This window comes from Lagopus muta, chromosome Z (assembly GCF_023343835.1).
Source record: "Lagopus muta isolate bLagMut1 chromosome Z, bLagMut1 primary, whole genome shotgun sequence".
Classification (NCBI taxonomy): domain Eukaryota; kingdom Metazoa; phylum Chordata; class Aves; order Galliformes; family Phasianidae; genus Lagopus; species Lagopus muta.
The window spans coordinates 18,339,729-18,361,678 of NC_064472.1; the positions used below are offsets into that span (position 1 = coordinate 18,339,729).

At 35.7% G+C, this 21,950-nt stretch overlaps 1 protein-coding gene across 1 annotated transcript in view; it reads left to right on the plus strand.

Moving 5' to 3' along the window:
• Positions 1-21,950, plus strand: part of MAP3K1 (mitogen-activated protein kinase kinase kinase 1) — a 56,640-nt gene that overhangs the window by 24,468 nt on the left and 10,222 nt on the right. The window contains 12 exon segments of the mRNA XM_048930485.1: positions 9,191-9,341; positions 10,882-11,088; positions 12,654-12,854; positions 13,751-13,867; positions 14,407-14,552; positions 16,851-16,972; positions 17,742-17,823; positions 17,950-18,127; positions 18,848-19,138; positions 19,573-19,694; positions 21,153-21,244; positions 21,481-21,676. Of these exon segments, the coding sequence (XP_048786442.1) occupies positions 9,191-9,341; positions 10,882-11,088; positions 12,654-12,854; positions 13,751-13,867; positions 14,407-14,552; positions 16,851-16,972; positions 17,742-17,823; positions 17,950-18,127; positions 18,848-19,138; positions 19,573-19,694; positions 21,153-21,244; positions 21,481-21,676 (1,905 nt within the window).

The window sequence follows — 21,950 nt, forward strand, 5'->3', positions numbered from 1 at the left end:
AAAATATTACTTGCAATTATTTGACTGTTTTCCAGTTACACAGTTTTCTGAACACTCTTGTATGTCCAGAGAACCTATGTTCTTTGCTTGCCTGCTTGTTTAAAAACTTCATTTTTTTCACAACTCTCTTTTTTTGAATCAGTAAAAAGGTAACATCTGTAAATTCAACTACTCTGATTTTATTTAACAGTAAAGTATCTGAAAGTTTGAGTCACTGCCAATACTCTCCAGTTCTGAAATACTTTCCTCCATTCCTATTCAAAGAGTTTTTTGGGTAGCCATAAGAAATTGCTCATGGTTCTGCCAAATGTTTCTGCAGTGGTCACAATCTGAAGTTTATTACTTATTTACATCAGTATTATTTTCAGTATATTTTATCGCCTTAAAATTCCAGATGAAATTAGGGACAGATCTGATCCAACTTTCGTGTAGATATATACACCAGAATATTTGGGTAATATAGCAGCTGGGAGGCAGCATTTTGCTCCACATCATGGTTTGTGTTGTTGCACTGGTCATGTATATCTGTACTTCCTTAGATACAGAATTGTTTTCAGTGTTCAGAATAGTGTGGTGGCTTAATCAGAGTGGTGATCCTTCACAAGATCTTACAAAATGAACACTACTCACTGTTGATGGAAAGATTTCTTGTAGCTGGAAAGCATGGAAATCTTGAAAAAGCCATCTTTAAATTAGAAATTGCTGTTTCAAAAAGCTTCAAAAAGAAAAGCAAGAAGTGAGAAGCAGCCAAAGTGTTTTCTGGTAGACAGACAGAACTGAAAACAGTACTGCACGGCTCAGATCATTGCTTGAGTCCAACCTGTTATCTGACTTCTTGCAGCACATGTAGGCTTGCTTTTTCTGTTTGTTTGTTTGCTTGTTTGTTTTGTTGTTGTTGTTTTTCCCCCATGTACAACTTTCCCTTAGTTCACAAGCCTTTGGTCTGGACAAACACAGAGTGTAGAGCCAGCATCAAGAACCATACCTCTACTGAGCAGAGTGTCAGGAAGCAAAGGGATGATGAGGCAATTGATTGCTCACAAGACTTCTTGAATGTTGGCAGTTATCCATTGCAAGTCACTGTCTTAACCTAAATCTGAAGGTAATGAGGGCATTTTTACTTACAGAAATTCGACTAATATCTTCTTTTAAACAGAGGCATGACACTTTCATGTCGAGTACTAATGCTTTGTCATGAATGTAGATGTAGTATACATTTTGCTAGATAAAGAAATTGTGCTTGCTGCATTTACTAATGTTGTGTCACAGCTAAGAAAAAAAAATTGCAGTCAGCTGACCGAATGCCTCTGACTTCTTAAATCCTCTATCAATTTCTCTGAAAGTTTAATACTGTTTCTAGTTACTGTTGCACAGTATGTCTTCAGGGAGCTAGACTATTCTTCATCTGTTAGTGTGCTTTTCGTAAGTGCAGTGTATGTCTGGGCTCATGCATCTTTCTAGATGTATGTAATGTTACTTCCATAGTGAAGTGCCCGTCATTTGTGAAAGTTTTCCCAGGTGCTTAACTTGCAAGAAGATGTATTATGTTTGGCATCCTGGAAGGGAGTGGCTTTTCTGAAAACTGCATATAGGGCCTTTCTGATCAAGTTTTCTTATATGGATCACTGTGTTGCTCCTCAAGTTGCTGGAACCATTGTAAAATGATGTTTCTATAGTGGTATGCTTTCACGCCATTTTATGAATGCTTTGGCAATTTTCTGTCAATTTTTAAGCAAGTCCTGAAGATACACATTTGTGCAAGCCTTTGTGGAAGGGATGTGAACTCACTGCATTTTTTAACTCTGACAGTATGTTATTTACTCTCAAGAGTTATATTTCTAAAGAAGTCTGCATACAAAAAAAAATTAAAAACATAAATACATTGCATTCCTATGCCATTTTAATAGCAAAGTTTCTAAATAAAAACCTCTGTCAGAAATGCACTGAGGATAAGAAAAAGCAGTGTGTTTTTGGTGAGGAATGGTCCAAGTACTTGCTGTCTCATAGTTGACTTCCTTGGTTTATTGTCATTGGTGTATTTGGTTATTGCTCTTTTCTTTATTTCAGTTGCTTGAGTTAACCTTGCTAAGTATTCTCATCCATCATCTGGTAATGTTCACGTTCTTATTTTCTTTTTATATTCTGGATTTTAAAGAAGCTGAGGAGTTACGGAGACCATAACCATTTTTAGCCATAAGCCTGCAGAAGCTTTGAATGCCTTTTCCGGTCATTTTTTGTCATGCTTGCTTGTTGTTATCTTACCAAAATAAACATTTTTAATAGCAGCTGCCATTGTTAGAATGGGTGTAGTTACTGTGTGCTTGGCCTGTGTCTAGACTGGTTGACAGACACCCCCAAATTGTCCCTCCCTGTTGCATAGCAAGGTAGTGCTCTTCTCATATAGCACATGGTATTTTGTAGAGCATGCAGGATTTTCAGAACTGAAGATCCTCAGTCTTCATGGCAGGAGCGCATTTTACCTGTGACTTTTTGCTGATCAGAAATAAGAGGTCTGTGATGGATTGAGCATAAGGATGTTCAGTTTCCACAGGCATGCCAGTGTTTCTTCACCTAACAGTTACCCAGAATAAACTGGCAGGGAATTTTGTAATTTACTTCTGTGCTCCAGGAAAGCTTTTTATGCCAGAGTCAGAAACATGTAGTACTGTCTAGTGTGCTTTAGATATTGGAGGAAAGTTCAGCGTATGCACAAGTCTTTGCAAGACAAGAACATTTGAGTAGCCTCTGATGGTAGGTGTTGGTAACACAGGCAGCTCTTGGCAAGTTTTAGGGCTTATTTAATGGAAATTAATACTGAATTCTTGTATAAAATAGAAATAAACTCAGTGATAGTAATTCCAGTGTAACTCATGTTTTTTTCTTCTCTTTCGTATTTCTTGTCCCTATTCTACACAGACTAGAGCATAAGCTTGAAAAAGATGAATATCAAGAAACGAAAGCAGCACAGGCAAATTATGTAAATAAGAAAGTGGGGCGATTAGCATAATGGAGTTCTTCATGCCTCCCAAATACTGCTTTAGACAAACTAGTAGATAACAATTTGTTACGACCGCCAGGAGAATGTAACCATGAAACAAATATGACTGGATAGAAACCTCATTTTTGCTCTGGAATCATGGAGTTCAGATTTTTCTTCATGGAAAAAAACAAACAAGAGTGAACTTGTTTAGGTCTTTCAAAGTATATTGCCTCCTTCAGCAAGGCCTGGGTTAGGTTTTTTAACTTCATGAACTTAGCTTAAAGTCATTTGAAGATTTGTTGTTTTTCTTCGGTTCTCCATTTGCCTAGCTTACCATTCACAGCCTAACTAGCCATTAAGACTTATAAAAGTTAGACTGTTACATTTCTTTGCTAGATATAACATGTTTACATGCTTTTTTTTTTTTTTTTTTTTAATTATTTGCTGTCTCACATGATTTATTTTTATGATCTTTTGCTGAGAGAACCTTAAAATTCTCGTTGTAGCAAAATCTTGGAATAACTGATACCATCTGATAATTCTGCAGTGCCAGAATGGTCTGAATGCCCTTTCTTGTTTATAACTCCTCCAGAAATGATTTAATAGGTTATATCTTTGGAAAAATCTGTGAAGCTCATCCTATCCAAGTTACTTACACGAATGCTTTATTTTCCCAAAACATTTGGAGGTGGGAATGTATTATTTTCCTACCCCTATTATCTTAAACTGATTCAAAGTATAGCTTTTCTTTAAAAAGTCTGATTTTGTTGTCTGTTGGGGTAGGGATGCAAGGTTATCCACTAAACTTTGTACAGAATGCATGGGATAGCCATCAAACTCACAATAAACAATCTCAGCTCCAAAGCAGGACCAGTATGGACTCAAAACAGAGTGAATGTTCCCATGAACTTCATATATAGACATGTAATAAATGATGTGCATCGAGAACTTTGATGTCTGTTTTCAGTTTTCATACCTTTTGTGCCATCTTTCCGCTAATGATTTCAGACTTCTACATTAACAAGGACCATATATGCTCTGAGCTGATGTTTTCTATGTCCTAGCCAATTACATTTCACCAAATGCATTTCTTGGTTAGAATATGATGGATTTAAATAATTTGAAGCTGAAGTTCACTTTAGTGTTTAAGAGATTAAACTGTAACATGAGCAAATAACCTGATAGTCAAAAGTGGATTGGTGATGAGCAAATACTTGGTTGTATTCAGCAAGAGAGGCTCTGGAGGACCGACATAGGGGAGAATCCCTTTCTGATACTCTACGCTTGCAAACCTATAACTGTATATAGATGGGTCAATTGCATAGCTGACTGTAAACTTCATATTATGATCTTTGTTCTCAGTGTTTCTGGGGTAATGCCTGCTAATATGTTCTGCAGGACTCACTCCAACCTAAACCATTCTATGATTTCATGATTCTCTTTTGCTGCCCCAATATGAACTAGGCATGAACTGGATCTTTCTTGCTAAGCATCTGGAGTTTGTTGTATAATTATGTCCAAATATATACTTTTAAGTAAAGAATTAAGCTGCACAATCTAGTGGCCTTGCATCTTGACCAGTATACATAATTGTGTGTTTCCCACTACAATTGTGTGTAGGTTCTAGAAATTGTGTTCAATCATGGAATAAGCTTTTTGTTGTAGAGACTAAATTTGCTCTGCAAACCCACTGGTATGAAAGCAAAAAGTTTTAGAGATAATGTAACAGAACTGCTATTTTTACATTTTGAAATTAGCACAGCATATGCCTTCATGTGTCCGAGTTGGTATTGTGAGATTGAATAACTGCAGAAGGGATGAGAGACCTTTGAGCTTGTCATATTCACATCAGAAGTTGGTGGCTTTCTTAGGAAGCCTGCAGAAGAGGAGCCCATTTCATTACCTTTGTGGCAAGCGTCTGTTTGAAATAGAGGCCAGTATTTCCTGGCTTGTTTTGTAGGATTTGTTTTCAGTGATTCTGAATAGTTCCTATGACTAGGTGGCTTCAGAACATGCAGTCCAGCCATTTTTTTTTTGTCCTCTCAACACATAGATTTGACTTTCCACAAGTTAGAAAATGTAGGCAGATAGCATACCTCCATAGCTTTAGACATCTGAAGATCTGAGTCTTCATCACTGATTCTTCTTGAAGAGGCCTTGTGAAACTCAGCTGAAGTTGATGGCTCAGCTGTAGAGTTCTGTTGTGAATAGTATCCTATCGGCAGTGAAATGTCTTCTTCAAGAGATGCGTGTTTTTGACATGTCAATCAGAGATATGTTTGGCTGTAGTTCCCTTTGAGAGCAAGTGGATTTGGGGGGGGAGAAGATGAGGGTCTTGTGAAACTGAGTAAATCATGAGTATTGCCAGACTAGGGGAGGCTTAGCAAAATATTCATCAGTGATTCACACAAACAACAAGAAGAAGAGACATTCTTGCTAATGTGAGAGGAAGGCAAACCTTAGATACAGCATACCACTCAATACATTCTTCTTGTGTACTTCAGAGGACAGTGTGTTGGCCAAATGAAGAGAGTCTGTATTGTTCTCAAGGGAGAACAGCTATTGGAAAGGCCAAGGCAGATAGGGGGAAAAAAATAATAAAAAAAAATTATTGTTTTTCCTTCTGTGTTTGTCAGCTACGCTAAGAGAAGAATAGAAGTTAATTTCACGCTTAAATAACATTTGGCTGAAATCCCCATAGCTATTCTCGGAAGCCAGATTCATTAGTCTCTGTGACGTAGTGTGTTTATTGGTGTCTTGTGGCAGTTGTCCTTTAGTGTCAGGTTGAAAAAGTTCCCTGTGAAGTTTTTCAGTTCAGTGCAATGTGCCATACTTCATTTTTTCCTTTGTTTAGATTGCTCTCTGGTAGAGATGCTGCACGACCACTTCTTTTCTTAAATATTTTACTACAGCTGTGGTCATCCATCATTTGGCTGTGCTGGTATGCAAGTTATATTTGATAATTTACTTCAGACAAATATTAAAATAAAAAAAAAGTTACCAGCTTGTTTTTTTTTGTTGTTTTTTTTTTGTTGTTTGTTTGTTTGTTTTTCCCTCCCTGCAATTTAGATTTGTGGATACAGCAGACAGATCTTTCCTTCCAGACCTCTTTCCTGTTTCACGAGTACTGCTGATGAGAAAATCTGGTCCAGTGTGGTTTCTGGATAAAGTCTCACAAACAAGATAGCAGGGAAGCTACGGCTTTTCTAAGTATTGAGAAGCCCAGGAAAATTTACTTGAGTGACAGTTCAGCTGGTTGGGTTTTTTTGTTTTGTTCCTTTGTTTTTTGTTTGTTTGTTTGTTTTGCATTTTCATATATGCCCTTTGCAAGAAAAATACTTGCAAAGAATTAGTGTGAAATTCACTGATCTGTTCAGAAGTAAAACTTGTGTATTTCACAACAGTTTGCTGAATAGCATGTGCTGCATACTTTGTGTTAAAATACTGAATCATTGATCCATAGAGATCTACTTGTTAATAATAATCTAACTGTTCAATTAGTGTTTGCAAGGCTTCAAAATCAAGATGGCAGCGAAGGACAAAGTTTTGCCTCCTGTGCTGCACAAAGCGTTACATTAGTCTGTTCCCTTACAGTGCATTAATCTCACTGTCAAGAAATGTCAGGCTCCCCAGAGCAACATTTCTTGTAAAATGAAGATTTACTTTTTGACTGCTCCCTTGTTTGTCCTAGCTATTCAAATCAAGTACCACCTGGCAGTCAGGTTTTGTTGTTTTCTTGTATCAAGAATGGGTTTTTCTATATGAAGATCAGGGTACCCTGTGCCTTGAAGTCCTCTGTGCTGTATATAGTGTGGTTTTTTTTACTGTTTGTATTTTGTGCTAATATGCATTGATTTGGGGACTGACAACCTGAGTAACTGTCAGGTTCAGCTGGACTGGAATAGATGAGGTTTTGTGTTAGGTTTGAAAATAAATAAAAGAAAAACAACAACAGGAAAAAAAACAAAACAAAACAACCCTGTACGTTCAAGCTGCAAAATGAGGATGTGCTGCAGTATGCAATGGGACTTTATGAAATAAGTATTTTTTTCCCTATGACTGCACAGATGCAAAAGTGTAAGAATATTTAAATGATAATATTAGCCAAGCTTGAGTTAAAATATGAATACTTTCCAGAACACTTTGTAAACTGCCAAAAGATAATCTCAGTTTGCTAAGCAAGGGCTCTCAGACTCTGTTGGTCTTTCCCACCTGCGTGGAGGAAAAGCACAAGAGGTCTTTGTGCAGACAAGAGCAGATTGGTTTAGCTGTCACATGAGAGGAAGATAGCTGCTTCTGCTTTTGGAGAACAAGTGCAGATTGTGAGGCCTTCACTGTTGTGTTACATTGTTCATGAATTCGAGTCCAAGGGCCTCTAAAAGACTTTTTTTGTATCTGTTGGGAAGTTAATCGTGCCTATATAGACAAATGAAATACTGTGCCATTCTTTCACTGCTGCAGTAGTGTTTTCTCTCTTGTATACAGTGTATTCATGCAAGTGAAATGGTCTCCAGCTCATAGAAAAAAAACAGACTATATGTTTTAAATTTGTAGATATATATGTGTGCATATTACACGTATAAATAAATATATGTGTGTATATATTCACGTTTGGTTTTTTTTAGCTTTGCTTTGGACTTTATTTATTTACTTATTAGGTGAAGATAAAAATGTGAAATCAGCCCTATGAAAGATGAGACAACAGTTGTTTTTTCCCCTGTTCTAAGCTTTTAGGCACATTTGGACTCTTCCTTCTGCTGTGATATCTCTCTTGTTAATCATGAATCACTTCTTATGCCTCTTTCTTGAAAACAGTAGCATTATTTCAGTGCAGGAACAAACATAATTTGTATGTCACTTGCTTTAGTTTTGAATGTAAGGCTTGCCACTTGTCTTGGGGATGGGGAGTGGATTCTTTGGCGGATTGTTTTCCTACTTATAAATACTTTTAAGTCTTTAATCATTAGACACAGTTCTGTGTCTAAAATCAGTTTTTAATGGCAGATTGAGGTGCTGCTTGAAAGCAAATGTACTTTGTTTACAGTATCCATCTGCTTATTACATTTCAGCACTGAACAGGAAGAGTTATTTCCTGTCTCAGAATACTTTGTTTCCTTTGTCTCTACAATAAGAGGAGAAAAAACAAGAGGGTTCTCTTTCTCACCAATAAAACATTCTCATTCTTCTAAGTCCAAATTTATAATAAATGAAGCTCATAATGTACTGCTTGTGAACACATCTTTTGATTCCAGGGAATGTCGTAGGGAATGTGCTGTAGGTCACGCGTTATGCAGTACATAAATGTAGTTTTGGCTGCACAGCTAATTATTTTAGATGTTGAAGACTGCAGGTGTGAAAGCAGCAGTTGTAAATATGCAGCTGCTTCTCACTGCAGCTAAATTATCTAGGGCTATCTTCCTCTTCAAGTTGACTTTATTTTTTGAAATGAAACTTCATCCTGAGAATTGGCTTAATAAAGCTTGCATAAAAACAATCTAACATCAAGAAGGTGGGCAGGGATCATGTGCTACTGCTTAACAGTGTGGTTTTCTGGGTGATTTAGCAGATAGCTCAACAGAATCAGGAAATCTTCTAGACTGCTCGTGTTTGTTTTTCAGTGGCTGAGATAATTTTTTTTGCTTCTTTGTTGTTGCAATCACAAGTAACTACGTTGCTGTAGGTCAAAAAAGTACAATCCAGATGAATTACGCTTTCATTTTACAGATACGAACTTGTTGTGAATTTTGTTGTAATTATAGTTGACTGGCAGCACTTTTGAGTCATTAGTCACTGAGAGCAACACTCAGGGGCAGTAGCCTTACTTTCATGACTTCTGTGCCTGGCTTAAACATACTTTGTGTATTGCTTCACAAGCTCTTTTTTTGAGGAGGTGTTTATGTATGGGAAGAGGCACTATGAATTGCATGCTAGCACACCAAGTGAGGATGTAAGTTTGTCAGTATTCACTTATATCTGTTTTGTAAGCCATTTTAAAAATAGAAGTGGCAAGTTTTGAATTGTCAGTGCATGCAAGAACCATCACAACACTTCTGAAACAGTTGCATAATAATCTGCAGGGTTGAAAATAATGTTTTAGAAGGTGTGTTGAAAGGAGATGGAGAATAGGATGGCACAATATTTAAGAATGCTATGGTATTATAACTTAAATAAAAATAACTGTATGACTGTAATTTTTTTTCTTTGCTGTAGTCGTGACATGGAGAATAAAGAAACCCTCAGGGGTTTGCAGAAGATGGATGACCGCCCAGAAGAGCGCATGATCAGGGAGAAACTCAAGGCAACGTGTATGCCAGCTTGGAAGCATGAATGGCTGGAAAGAAGAAGCAGGAGAGGGCCTGTGGTAAGTGATGCTGAAGGAGGGACATTGTCTGTAACTTACAAATAAGAGTTCCTGAAGTTTTTCTTTTAGAAACCTCTTTATCGTGAGAATTTGCAGCTCTTAATAGTGATTTTCCTATTCATTTTTTTCTTTGATAGGAAACTGTGGCTGACTTTCTGAAATGTACATGTTTTTAAACTATTAAAAAACAACAAAAATAAAAACCACAACATACAGCTGTGCTGCTGATTCTGTAGTGTAAAAGTCCTGTGGCAGTACTGCCCTCTAATGTCAGCAGCTGTTGTAGCTGCTGATTCTGTACTATAAAATTGCTGTGGCAGTACTGCTCTCTAATGTCAGCAGCTGTTGTAGCTTTTTCTCCTTATGTGAAAACATCAGTGTAGAACTGCACAATAGTGTTTTGCACTCCATTCCTTTTTGAAGATTTAATTAATTTGTATTTCTATAGCTTAAAAATGTTAAATAGAAATTTTCAAGGTGTTGTAATGTAATTGTATAGAATTTTTGATACATGAAAACACAAACCACCCTGCAAGTGTACTGAAAACAAACAAAAAAAGCAAACAAACCTGAGTAACTCCTTTACGTAAGTCTCAACTCAGCTAAATTTTGTTTGCCAGAGCATCTGTATTAGCTTCTTTCAGTATTACTTACTGTATTAATAGCTCAGAAGTAATTTCAGAATGATAAAACCATAGATAGATAAAAATCTATCAACTAACAAATTGCAGGCAAATCAAACTCAGTAATCATAATGGTAATTCTGAAACTAACTAATGCTGGCTAGCTTATAGTAATTAGTTGCATATGAATGTAGTTGCATTAATGTGACTTCCACTGCAACTTGGTGGGAATGCACAGTTGAAGGCCATCTTGTACATTACCCAAGTTTACTGTATTGGTAACTTTCTGTAATAAGAGTGCTAAAAATACTTAACGTCAAAAAAAAAAAAAAAAAAAAGAAGTAATATCTCAACTTCTTATAGAAAATAATTTTTAATTTGGATTTTTTCTTTGTGTCATGGTTACTGCAATGCTTGAAATGGATTCACTATTTAACCTGCTTCCTTTGAGGCATCTCTTTTTTCACTTTAACTTTCTAGCTCCAGATTCTGTTACTACCACTTTAATATTTAGGGTTTTTTTCAGATTGTAGCTGTTGATAATAGTAATTTGTCCATATGCCCATGAATTACATTCTGACCTTCCAGGAAGGGAAAAACGTGGTAATCTATAGGAAAAGTTTGCTTTTTGAATACTTCTCCTATGTGCTGTTTACTTCCATAATCCAATTGCAATATATTTAAAAACAGCACAAAAGAGGTTTCTAAAAAGTCCTGATTTGCAAGCAGTACACATTCAATATGATGACATTTTAAAGTGTATTGGCAGATCAGATCAGGGGTATAAACGTAGGCCTTTACTCTCTCAGGCAGCACAAGGCCACTAATTGTATAATGCTAGCAAAATAAGTTTTGATGTATTTGTACTGTTTCAATGTAATTAAATAATTCTAACCTTACGGTTTAATTCCTGCAAGGTGGTGAAACCTATCCCTGTGAAGGGAGATGGATCTGAAATGAACAAGCTATCTTTAGAACCTCAATCTGAAGGACAAAGCACTGCTTCTTCACCTACGCAGAAAGGACGGCGTAGTCCTTCTCCTAGCAGTTCTTCTTCATCATCCTCTCGGACTGTTAAATCTGAGTCACCGGGTGTTAGAAGAAAAAGGGTATCTCCAGTACCTGTAAGTTGCAAGTGTGATGTAATGACTGAATTGAGTATATTCTGCAACCTTATGCATAAAAAGAGGCAGTTAGTACATCATCCTCAGTGATTAGGACAAGATGCTGATGTAATGGAGTTATGACACAGCATCACTTGAGAGAGAGATACACAGAGCATGTATCATGTTACATTTCTCTTATGTGTGGAATTTTATTCTCTGCTCTTAAGGTGTGTTTCTTCTTTTTAGTTCTGTCATCCTCTAAGGACTTTTTCTGTAGGAAATAAATAAGGAAATGCAGATATTCTTTTTCTCTTAGCTTGATTTGAGCAAGGAGGTACCATGAGTTTGTTCTTTCTCTAGTTTTTCTTCAGCTTTCCAGATAGGAATATTCCTTTGAGGGTAGAATTGTTGGTTAGAGTTCTGTAGAAAAGAGTTACCAGTATGCTACTTGTGATCCTTTGTTTGGGGACTGATGTTTACACAGAGGTTGGGGAAGTTTTAGGTGTGCATTCTTAGAAAATAAAATCTGTTATGTTAATGAAAATATGGAATTGAATGTTTCAAGAACTAAAAGCTCACTTTATTAGAGAAGCTTGAGAATATAATATTTTGAGGAATAGTGTTTAACAGATAATACTAGCATACTTGTCCACAGCTGAATGTGCTGACTCATGCAATTAGAGAAGGAACAATAGCTTTCACTGTCCAATTGCTCTAAACAAGGTTTCCAAAATCGCTAAAATGTGTACTGCTATTCCATTCAATTTAGAGATGAAGATCACACAGCACAGCACTGTAGAACAACTTCTTTCCTTTTGATGAGAGAAGTTCAGATGCTAAGTTGTTCATCTTCTTGTTATTAACCCTTCACATGAAAGAAACTTGAAGATATCTTTTACTTCATTCAGTCAGTTGTGACCTTCTGCATTGTAACTTATAATTCAGATTGGATCTATATCAAAGCAGAAATTTAGAAATTGGATAGAATCATGAAAGCATTCATAATTTTAGAAACGTGAAGAGCTTAAATGAAGACACTTTTAATTAAAAAATTTTGACCAGTGATTTTTTTTTTCCATAATCAAAAATAATCTTTTGAGCCAATAGTTGCACCAGTGTTGTAAAGAATAGGGAGCTGCACTCCTTTTCTTTTTCTTTGGCATTTCTTAAAGTCAACTCCTCATTGGCTGAATATTTGTTTTGTACACTGTACTCATATGACTTCATTACCTATTAAATATATTAGCATTATGAACTTATTCAGTAACTTGTTTATATTGAGTCGCAAACCTAAGATGTTCCAGTTGAATTATACCTGACAATTTAGTAGTAATAATGTAAGTCTACCGGTGAAAACATATGTTGAAGCATCTTGAGATTCCTATTCTGACATAATGCCAAACAAAATTTCAGTTACAAAATTTTAGTTTTTCTTCTGTGCTCTATTTCTATTCAGAAGAAGATTGCCCTCTTTAAATCCCTGTAATCTGATCAGGTTGTTTTTTCAGTCTAGAGGGACTCATTCTGAAAAATACATAGCTAAACTTTCAGTTGTCATGAATATGATGGAACCACTTGTGTAGTTTCAGAGTGGACGAATAACACCACCGCGAAGAGCGCCATCTCCAGATGGCTTCTCTCCATACAGCCCTGAGGAAACAAGTCGTCGTGTCAACAAAGTTATGCGAGCCAGGCTGTATTTGCTGCAGCAGATAGGACCCAACTCTTTCTTAATTGGAGGAGATAGCCCTGATAATAAATACAGAGTGTTTATTGGACCTCAGGTAAACAATGTCTGTGCTGTCTGTAGCTTCTACTAATTTATAGTTTATATTGAAAAACTGTACAAAAGCAAGTTAAATTAGTCACCAATCCATGCTAATTGTTCTGTCAAATAATGTTTGAAAATTGTAATCTGTGCTTGTGTAATGTAATGATCAGCTTGCATTTTTGTTAAACCTGTGCCAAGCACTATTTTTGTTCAGAATCCTCTTTAAAAAAAAGCCTAGTTAAAAAGTCTTCACTAATGTAGGAATAAGAAATATATAGGGCAAGTGGCTTATTAAATGTCTTATTAAACATTTTTTGTTAAAATGTGGCCACTTAATTTCCTTTTAGTTTCTCAAAGTGAAAAGCATTCTTTCCTTTATTTGTGGAGTACATATTAATGACAAGCAATATCACAGTTCCTCTAGTGGAGTGATGGTATTGTTAATATCCATAAAGAGGTTCTTTTTAGAGACTTTCATAGTACCACTGTGATTCTGCATTGGAGACATATAGGTTTTTGTGTAAACAGAAGAATCTGATGTAAGTTTTCTGTTACATTAGAGGTCTGTGTTATGACTATATGCATAAGCTCCTTTTTGTATGAAGAGCAGTAAAAGTAGTATTTTTAGTTCATTTTAAAAAAAAAGAAAGAAAGAAAGAACAGATACTATAATTGTCTTGAATGTTTCGGGAATTCTGTAAGGCCATGTATGACGATATTTGTGTCCATATATAAAATACTATTTTGCAGTAAATTATCTGTTTTTAAAACAACAACAACAACAACAACCAAAAAAAAGGGGTTAATGGGCCTTCCTAATGTAATATACACCTCCATTATGCACCTCAGTGTGGAAGAATGACCCATCTAACTATAAGGTGAAGTCCTAGCACGTGCTTCTCTTTGCAGACATGTAGCTGTGGCCGTGGAACATTTTGTATTCATCTGCTCTTCGTTATGCTGCGAGTGTTCCAGCTTGAGCCCTCAGACCCAATGCTGTGGAGAAAGACACTGAAAAACTTTGAGGTAATCAATGTCATAAAGATTAATGGCAGATATAAAATATTGCTCCAGTTAAAAGTCTTTAGGATGCTATCCTAAAAATACTAAAAACTGTTGTATTTCTAAGCAACAAGATTGTGTTTTTACTTGTTTTTAATTTAGTCTTAAGTCTGGGTAGAAAAAGAATCTACAAATTAAAGGTGTAATTAAACATGTTAGTAGAGACTGTAGTTCAGTGAATTATTCATATCTCAGATTTTCTAGTCAAGCTTACTTATATCTATCTCTGATTAGCTGAAATGTAAACAGAGCAGGGATCTGTATAGATGTGTGTATCCTTAAAGCTTTCAGTTACTCTTAACAAGTAAATGGATTTTTGCTGTAAACCATGTTTCTTGTGAACTATGTAAGACTTAGAAATTTCCTTATACTTCTGCTGCTAATGCGTTATTGTGGAAGTCGGTAGATCTCTTGCAGCTGTAGTTAAGCTTCCATAATGTTGCCTTTAAATACAAGCTATTCATAGCATAAATACGACTGTTGCTATCTTTTTCTGATGTTAGGTTGAGAGTTTGTTCCAGAAATATCACAGTAGGCGTAGCTCGAGGATCAAAGCTCCATCTCGTAACACCATCCAGAAGTTTGTCTCACGCATGTCAAATTCTCATACATTGTCATCTAGTACTTCTACATCTAGTTCAGAAAACAGGTTAGTATTTTTCTAAAGGAATTAAAAGCTTCAATTCTGTAGTGTTTTGGGTTTTTTTTTTTCCTGATTTTGCAGGTTTAGAATCACATACATTCTTTTTGTTCAAAGCTGCTTTCATTCCAGGCCATGTTAAATCTTTATATTTGCAAACTTAAGCATGTGTTTGTCACTGCAGTACCAAATGGGAATATTTGCTTTATATCTTTCTGTTTGAAAGTTGCTGACTTGAGAAGAGTTACTTTTACCCTTCATTGGTTTGGGAAACAAACTTGAAAAATGTTTTTATATGTAAGACTGATTTTATTTGTTTTTATTTGACACTTTTATTTGTTCACATATAGCAGTTTGCAGATGTTGACAAATCAAGACACAGGATTTCACTTTTTTCTCTTTTCCTAATAAATTGATACTACTTTTGAGATATTGTGCACATGCGAATGCACTGAAAATTTTCTGGGTGTACACTGTGCATGTAAACACATAATAAAAGATGTATGCTCACATGTTCAAGCATGTTTTGAAGAAAACTCTTCATGAAAAGTGAATGGTTATAGTGAAGGGAGTTACTAACTAGTATGATTTTTCTATTTATGTTTTTCTATTTTTCTATATTTCTATGTTAAAATGACTTTATTTCAGTTTTAAGTGATTATTATTTTTTTTTCAGCCTGTACAGTTTGGGTGCTCTTGCTTGTCCTTTTCTTGATTTTGCAGAGATCTTACTTCTTAAACAAGTAATTTGTGGTTTGATTTAGTGGGTTGAGTGAACTAGACATCCTCTAGAGATGCCAAACTACAGACGGCGGTCAGAACTGAGGCTTTCTTATGTGTGAAGTGAAACCTAATATAAGGACTACCGTGATATGTTAGTGATCATTCTCATGGTGCTAGCTGAATATATTCAGACGGGTTTATAATTCTGATTTATAGACTACGACCTTAGTTTCCCACTATCTATTTTTCCAAATTATGTCATTATAGATAAATAAGATAAATAAACCAGTTAAATTACTCTAGAACCATTTATCTTGTCAGTTCCTTTAATTCTGTACCTTGTCTGGAAAGATGTATTTCTTTCATTGGATTGTGAACTTCACTAATTCTCTTTATTGACAGGAAAAAACATTTTTCAGCTGCTTGCCAGTATACCTCCTAGCCATCAGGTAGCTCCTACCACTACTGGTGCAGTGAGATAGGCTGCCATTTTGTGTGTCTGTGTTTGTATTATACTGGAGAACACTGAGCATCAGATTCATTTAAGATAAAACTTCATTCAGTTCTGATGTTTGCTATGATTTGAGTTAAATTTAGTTTAGTACTAGGTCTTCAAAAATACGTTTTAAATTAGTGCATGTGTTGTTCTGTAGAGGTTATTTTTTTCCTTGAAAAATCACAAAAATAACCTTACACTGGAAAAAAAATTATGTCACCAGTTTGCAAAGAAATAGAAACAAATACGTACAATATAGTTTTGTTTTAAGAACCACTGCTGCTGAACAAATACAGGATTTCTGCAAACTTCTAGACATACACCAACTATAACTTAAATCAGTAGTATGGATAATCAGCTTAGTACATTCAAGAAATATTACAGAATATTAAAACCGTTTTCCACTAAATGTTATCTAAGTTTAAAATATCCTTTTCTTTCGAAATCTCTGATTACATTAACTTAAAAGAAGGGGTAAATAAAATGTAATTAACATGCAGAATAGGTGATTTTTTTACTGATCTACAGTGTTGGTATGTTAGCATTTATGCAAATCTACTACATTGTTTTCTGTCAGAAGACTCAAATGGCTTTATTATTTTTTACGTATGTTTATCACGTAGTCTTTAGCCCAATACAGAAATCTGTAAATACTATCTTACAACTCAATGTTATGATGGGAGTAATGATGGGAAAAAGATGTATGCAGATTTCAAAATCAAGAACTTTCTTAATTTTTCAAAACTGATAATAATAATTGAAAAAGCAAACTTAGTTTGTTTGAAGAAGCCTTTAAAGAGATAAAAATGTAAGTGCTGGACCTTTCTGTCTCTTAATTAATATCTGACCTAGTTTGAAAAGACGTCATACATTTTGTGACTTTCCATTTCAGCAAGCTGTTGTCTTTTCTTTGCACATTCAAAATTGAGTTTGCTTATTTACTGATACCAAGGATTAGGAAAATTATTCTGAATAGCGCATAGTCACTTAGAAGTAGTTGTAAATTAATCTTTCTAACTGCTAAAACCTGTTCTGAATTCCGATATGCTGTTTTAAAATCACAAATACATATATATTCTTTTCAATAGTATGAAAGATGAAGAAGAGCAGATGTGCCCCATTTGTTTGTTAGGCATGCTGGATGAAGAGAGCCTGACTGTGTGTGAAGATGGCTGCAGGAACAAATTACACCACCACTGCATGTCAATATGTATGTTTTCATATTTGTCTCATTAAATTCTTGTGACTCTGCAAAAGTACTACAATTTAGTGTAATCCAGTGTGGGTTTTGTAGATTTTTTTTATTTAAAAGCGGAGAAAAAATACTCACAAAACCAGAGACTTGCTCCTAGATGGTGACTGTAGAATTTTGTGACACCTTGTTAGCGTTCAGATACCACCGATACACCTGTTTTTATCAGTTATTCACAAATCAGGCTTGTAGTTTAGTGCTTTGAGAAAAAAGTTAACTGCAGGGCTAAAAGTTAGAACTTTTTTTTTAACCTGATTGAAAAGACTGTTAAACAATTAGAATAAGGTTAGGCGCAGATTTACTGTGACTTGTCATGAGAGTACATGAAAGTTGTCTACTCTAACCTTGGATTATGTAGTGAATTAAGAGTACTTGTACAAGCTACATTAAATAAAGTGTGTAAATACTTTCAACAAATAACTTCAACAAATAAAGCTCAGTCTCCTGTGTTTTTGTACACAAAGAAGATATTACTTCTATTAGAGGCATAAAAAGAATCATATTTCAGTTCATGTCTTTCAGTGTCAATTACAGAGCCAAAGTGAAGCACTTCTGTGTGAAGAAATGTTTAAATGCACATATTTGTCAGAATGCTTCACATGGTTCAGTCTAGAAGTTTCAGTTAGAAACTGAATTTTTTTCAGTGTAACTTAAGACATATTAGTTCTTAGACATCTGGTCTATGCACTGGAAAGCTGGAAAATGTTCTCCTGTTGCTTTTATCCAGGGGCAGAAGAGTGTAGAAGAAACAGAGAGCCACTTATATGTCCTCTGTGTAGATCTAAATGGAGGTCTCATGATTTCTACAGGTAGGCATTCAGTCTGAATGTAAGTGTATCTTTCTGGCTCTGAAGAGACATTCTTGAATGTGGTAAAATATTTAACTTGGTCAGTGTTTCATTTCTTAATCTTTGTTCTTTGCTGTTAATCTGTAGTCATGAATTGCCAAGCCCTGTGGATTCTTCTGTTCTCCATGTGGTTCAACAACAAACTCAACAGCAGTCAACAGTTGGATCACAGAGGAGAACCCAGGATACTAATTTTAACCTTACTCATTATGGGGTCCAGCAGATTCCTTCTGCCTATAAAGATTTAGCTGAGCCATGGATTCAGGTAATTTTTACAGTGTAAAAGAAGCTTCTCTGGTCAGCCAGTTCTAGTTCCTCATCATTCAGACTTCATCCGGGCCTCCTACTGAAGATTCTTGTAACAAAATTCATATTCTTAATTTTAGTCTAGTCATAGAATCACCAAAGTTAGAAAAGACCTACAAGATCATCCAATCCAGCCACTCACCAATCAGCAATAGTTCTTGTTATGCCATGTCCGTCTACATAGTGTTTTGTGCAATTTATTGTGCAAGTGTCATATAAAAACCAAGTTGGCACTTATTGTTACTTAAGTTGGGTTGCAAGAGACAAACAGCCTAAATACTCCTTAGGCTGAAGTTGGATTCAACTGAGTAGGGATCTTGTGCTGAAAAGAAGAATGGGATAACTTGTTGCCTGTATTTCTGCTGTCAATTTTTGTCAAAAATAGCTGGACCTAGTTTTCAGCTTTGTTTGAACTATTGTCTAAAACCTGCATTACTGAGTAACTGAAGTATAGTGAATGAAATTATCCACCCCCACTTGGCCTAGCAGAGTTTCTGAAGAGCTGAAGACTTGTTATTTATGACAGTTAATTTATATCATAGATTTTTTAAAATTATTTATTTATTTTAAGATAGTATAACCTCTAGCATATAACTTCTGGCTGACAGATGTCTTAGGGTGGTTTTTCATCAGTTGTGATGTTATTCAACTTGACTCATGTAAGGTTTCTATTTGGCAGGTCTTTGGAATGGAGTTAGTTGGCTGCTTGTTTTCTCGAAACTGGAATATACGAGAGATGGCACTTAGACGTCTTTCCCATGATGTTAGTGGTGCTCTATTACTGGCTAATGGAGAAAGCACTGGAAATTCTGGAAATGGCAATGGACACAATACAAGTGCTGGAGCTCTGGGAGTAGCGAGTGGGTCATCTCAGGCCACTGTCTCAGGAGATGTTGTGGTGGAATCTTGCTGCAGTGTGCTATCCATGGTCTGTGCTGACCCTGTCTACAAAGTGTATGTTGCTGCTTTAGTAAGTAGTTGTTTACTCATTGTATTCTAGTTACTTCGTTTTTTTTTTAAGGGATAGGAGAAGGAGATGTGTAAGGTCAGGAATCCTAATTATTGTTGTTAAGAATTACTCATGACTTGACTATTAATTATCGTCTAAAAGCAGAATGGATAATCTTTAGCAAGGGTGAATTGGCATGTATCCACTGGCCAAATACAGGGAAATGGTTATTATTAGCAGTAATGGTATGACTGTGTTCTTTTCACTATATTAATTTCCTTTCTTGTCCTTTCCACATGCATTACTACTTTTCACTGTGGATACCTGATTAGCTCCTTATCCTTTTAACATTTCTATAATATTTTTAATGCAATTTATGTGAAGTTATTCACATTAATTAAAAAATTCTATAACTAACCTAATTTATATTTACTGATTTTCCTCATTTCTCTTAGAAAACCTTAAGAGCCATGCTGGTCTATACTCCTTGTCATAGCTTGGCAGAAAAGACTAAGCTACAGCGACTTCTGAAGCCAGTTGTAGAGACAATATTAGTTAAATGTGCAGATGCCAACAGGTATGGCCTCATTAACTTCAAATTTATTTTGGGTTGTTACTGAAATATCTTGAATCTTCATTTGTTGATATTTTGTGTGAAACAATAAGAGCATTTATAAGATGTGGTGAAGTAAAATGTGTGGATAAGTGTAAGTGTGCCATGATATATGGTTTTGTTAGTTTAGTTGCTACAACCAACTTCAGTCTTGAAGGATGTAGGTTTTGAGCGCCTCTGATTATGTATGTCCAGCATTTAGATATCTTAAATGATGCTTTGCTTTCATAAAGACCTTTTCCTTTAAAATTAAGGAAGATACGTTGGGTGAAATCATCAGCCAGGCTTTGTCTTCCTGTCCTGAACTATCCTATATGCTCTGCCAGGCCAAACATTTTTTCAGCTGTAGAGTGAACTGTTTGCAGAACATAATCACCATGATCACTGTCTCTTTCATTTTAATTTATCATAAGCAGCATTTCTTCTAAAACCAGCTAGCAATGGTCCCTTCCCCTGCCAGCAATTGTCTAATGATAAAACATGTAAAATTTAAGAAAAGAAATTGAACTGTTTCTTTTGCTGCTGGATTTCTGAATTTAGCCTGTGCTTACAAGAGGAGAAGGTCCTAATGTGCACCTGAGTGATTTCTTCTGTAAGAGATTGTTGCCTAAGGTTTCTAAGAACTTGGGAAATAGGAATGTACTGAGAAACAAGGAAGCTGCTTCCTATCTGTTTTATTTATTTGTTGGTGATATATATGAAGTTTCTGGGAATGTCCTTGTAATTACAACACAACTCTTTGTAGCTTGCAGATACACTATTGTATATAGGTTACTCCAAAACTAATGCCTCCTGTTTATTTCCATGGAAACTACAACAGATAAAAAGAGCATAATAGCTGCATTTCAACAAAATATTATTTTTCAGTATAGTTATCACCATTAACTGTGCATTTTTGCCAGTGATGAACAAATGCCTGCAGGGTGTATTTGTAAAAATCTGTACCAATAGAGGTGACCTGCTGTCTCCACTGCTGATGCACACCACCCACCACCTCACTATGCTCACATTCATAGATCTCCATTAAGTAAGCATCAGTGAATGTCAATGGATACTTTTTTTTCCCCACATGGAAGAACTCAGTGACACCTTTGCTTCATATGCACTTCCATGTCAGACACCATTTTGTCAGGCTGCCCCTGTGTTGCCATCTGTCACACAGCAACAACATATAACAGGATATTGGTGGGAAAGTTCAGCCTCTACTGCTGTACCACCAACATCTGTCTCTGACATCATGGACCAACATAATGAATTAAGAGGCATTATTTTCGGAGCAGCCATTGTACAAATGAATTGGAATAAAGTGAAGGGAAGCCGATATCCAAATACAATTTCCAGCTAATGATTATTGAAACGTTATAAAGTTTTTTCTAAAAACCACCAGCTAAAGGAGTTACTTCTGGTTTGAATTTCTTGTAGTCGAACAAGTCAACTTTCAGTCTCAACGCTATTGGAGATGTGTAAAGGCCAAGCAGGAGAGTTGGCAGTTGGGAGAGAAATACTTAAATCAGGTAATAATAGTTCTTCATATATAAATGGATTATCATTCCAAGCAAATATACTGATTTTTTATTTTTTTTAATTAAGTACAGAATTTATCCAAAACATAAGACAAAATGTTTTTCTTTGGAGTTTGGGGCTGAGGTTATTTTGGGCACAGATATAATTCCATGTAAAACTGTTTTGATCGTTATGGAATTTGAACTATGAATATATCTAATCCTTATTTTTATCACCTTTTTTTTAGGGTCCATTGGTATTGGTCCATTGGATGTTGATTATGTCTTAAATTGTATTCTTGCAACTGAAGTTGAACCTAGCAACTGGCAAGCGCTACTGGGGAGACTTTGTCTTATAGACAGACTTCTGTTGGAATTTCCTGGTGAATTTTATCCTCACATTGTCTGTGGAGATGTTTTACAGGCTGATACCATAGTAGGCAGGTACTTGCTTACACTGTTTAATTAATGCTCTATGTGGTTGATGGTGTCATTGGTGATCTCTTCAAAAAATTGTGGGATGATGCATTCCTGTAAACAAATATTTACATGCAAAAGTGCACCTACTTTAGGGTAACTGGTTGCCATTTTCTGTTTCTGACCTATCAAACAATTCTGAAACAGCAGTGCAAGCAATAAGTCCTTTTGCTACTGCAGAACTAACAGCTAAATACATGGTCTGAAACGGCTTTCTTAGCACAGGCTAACCAGAGCATAT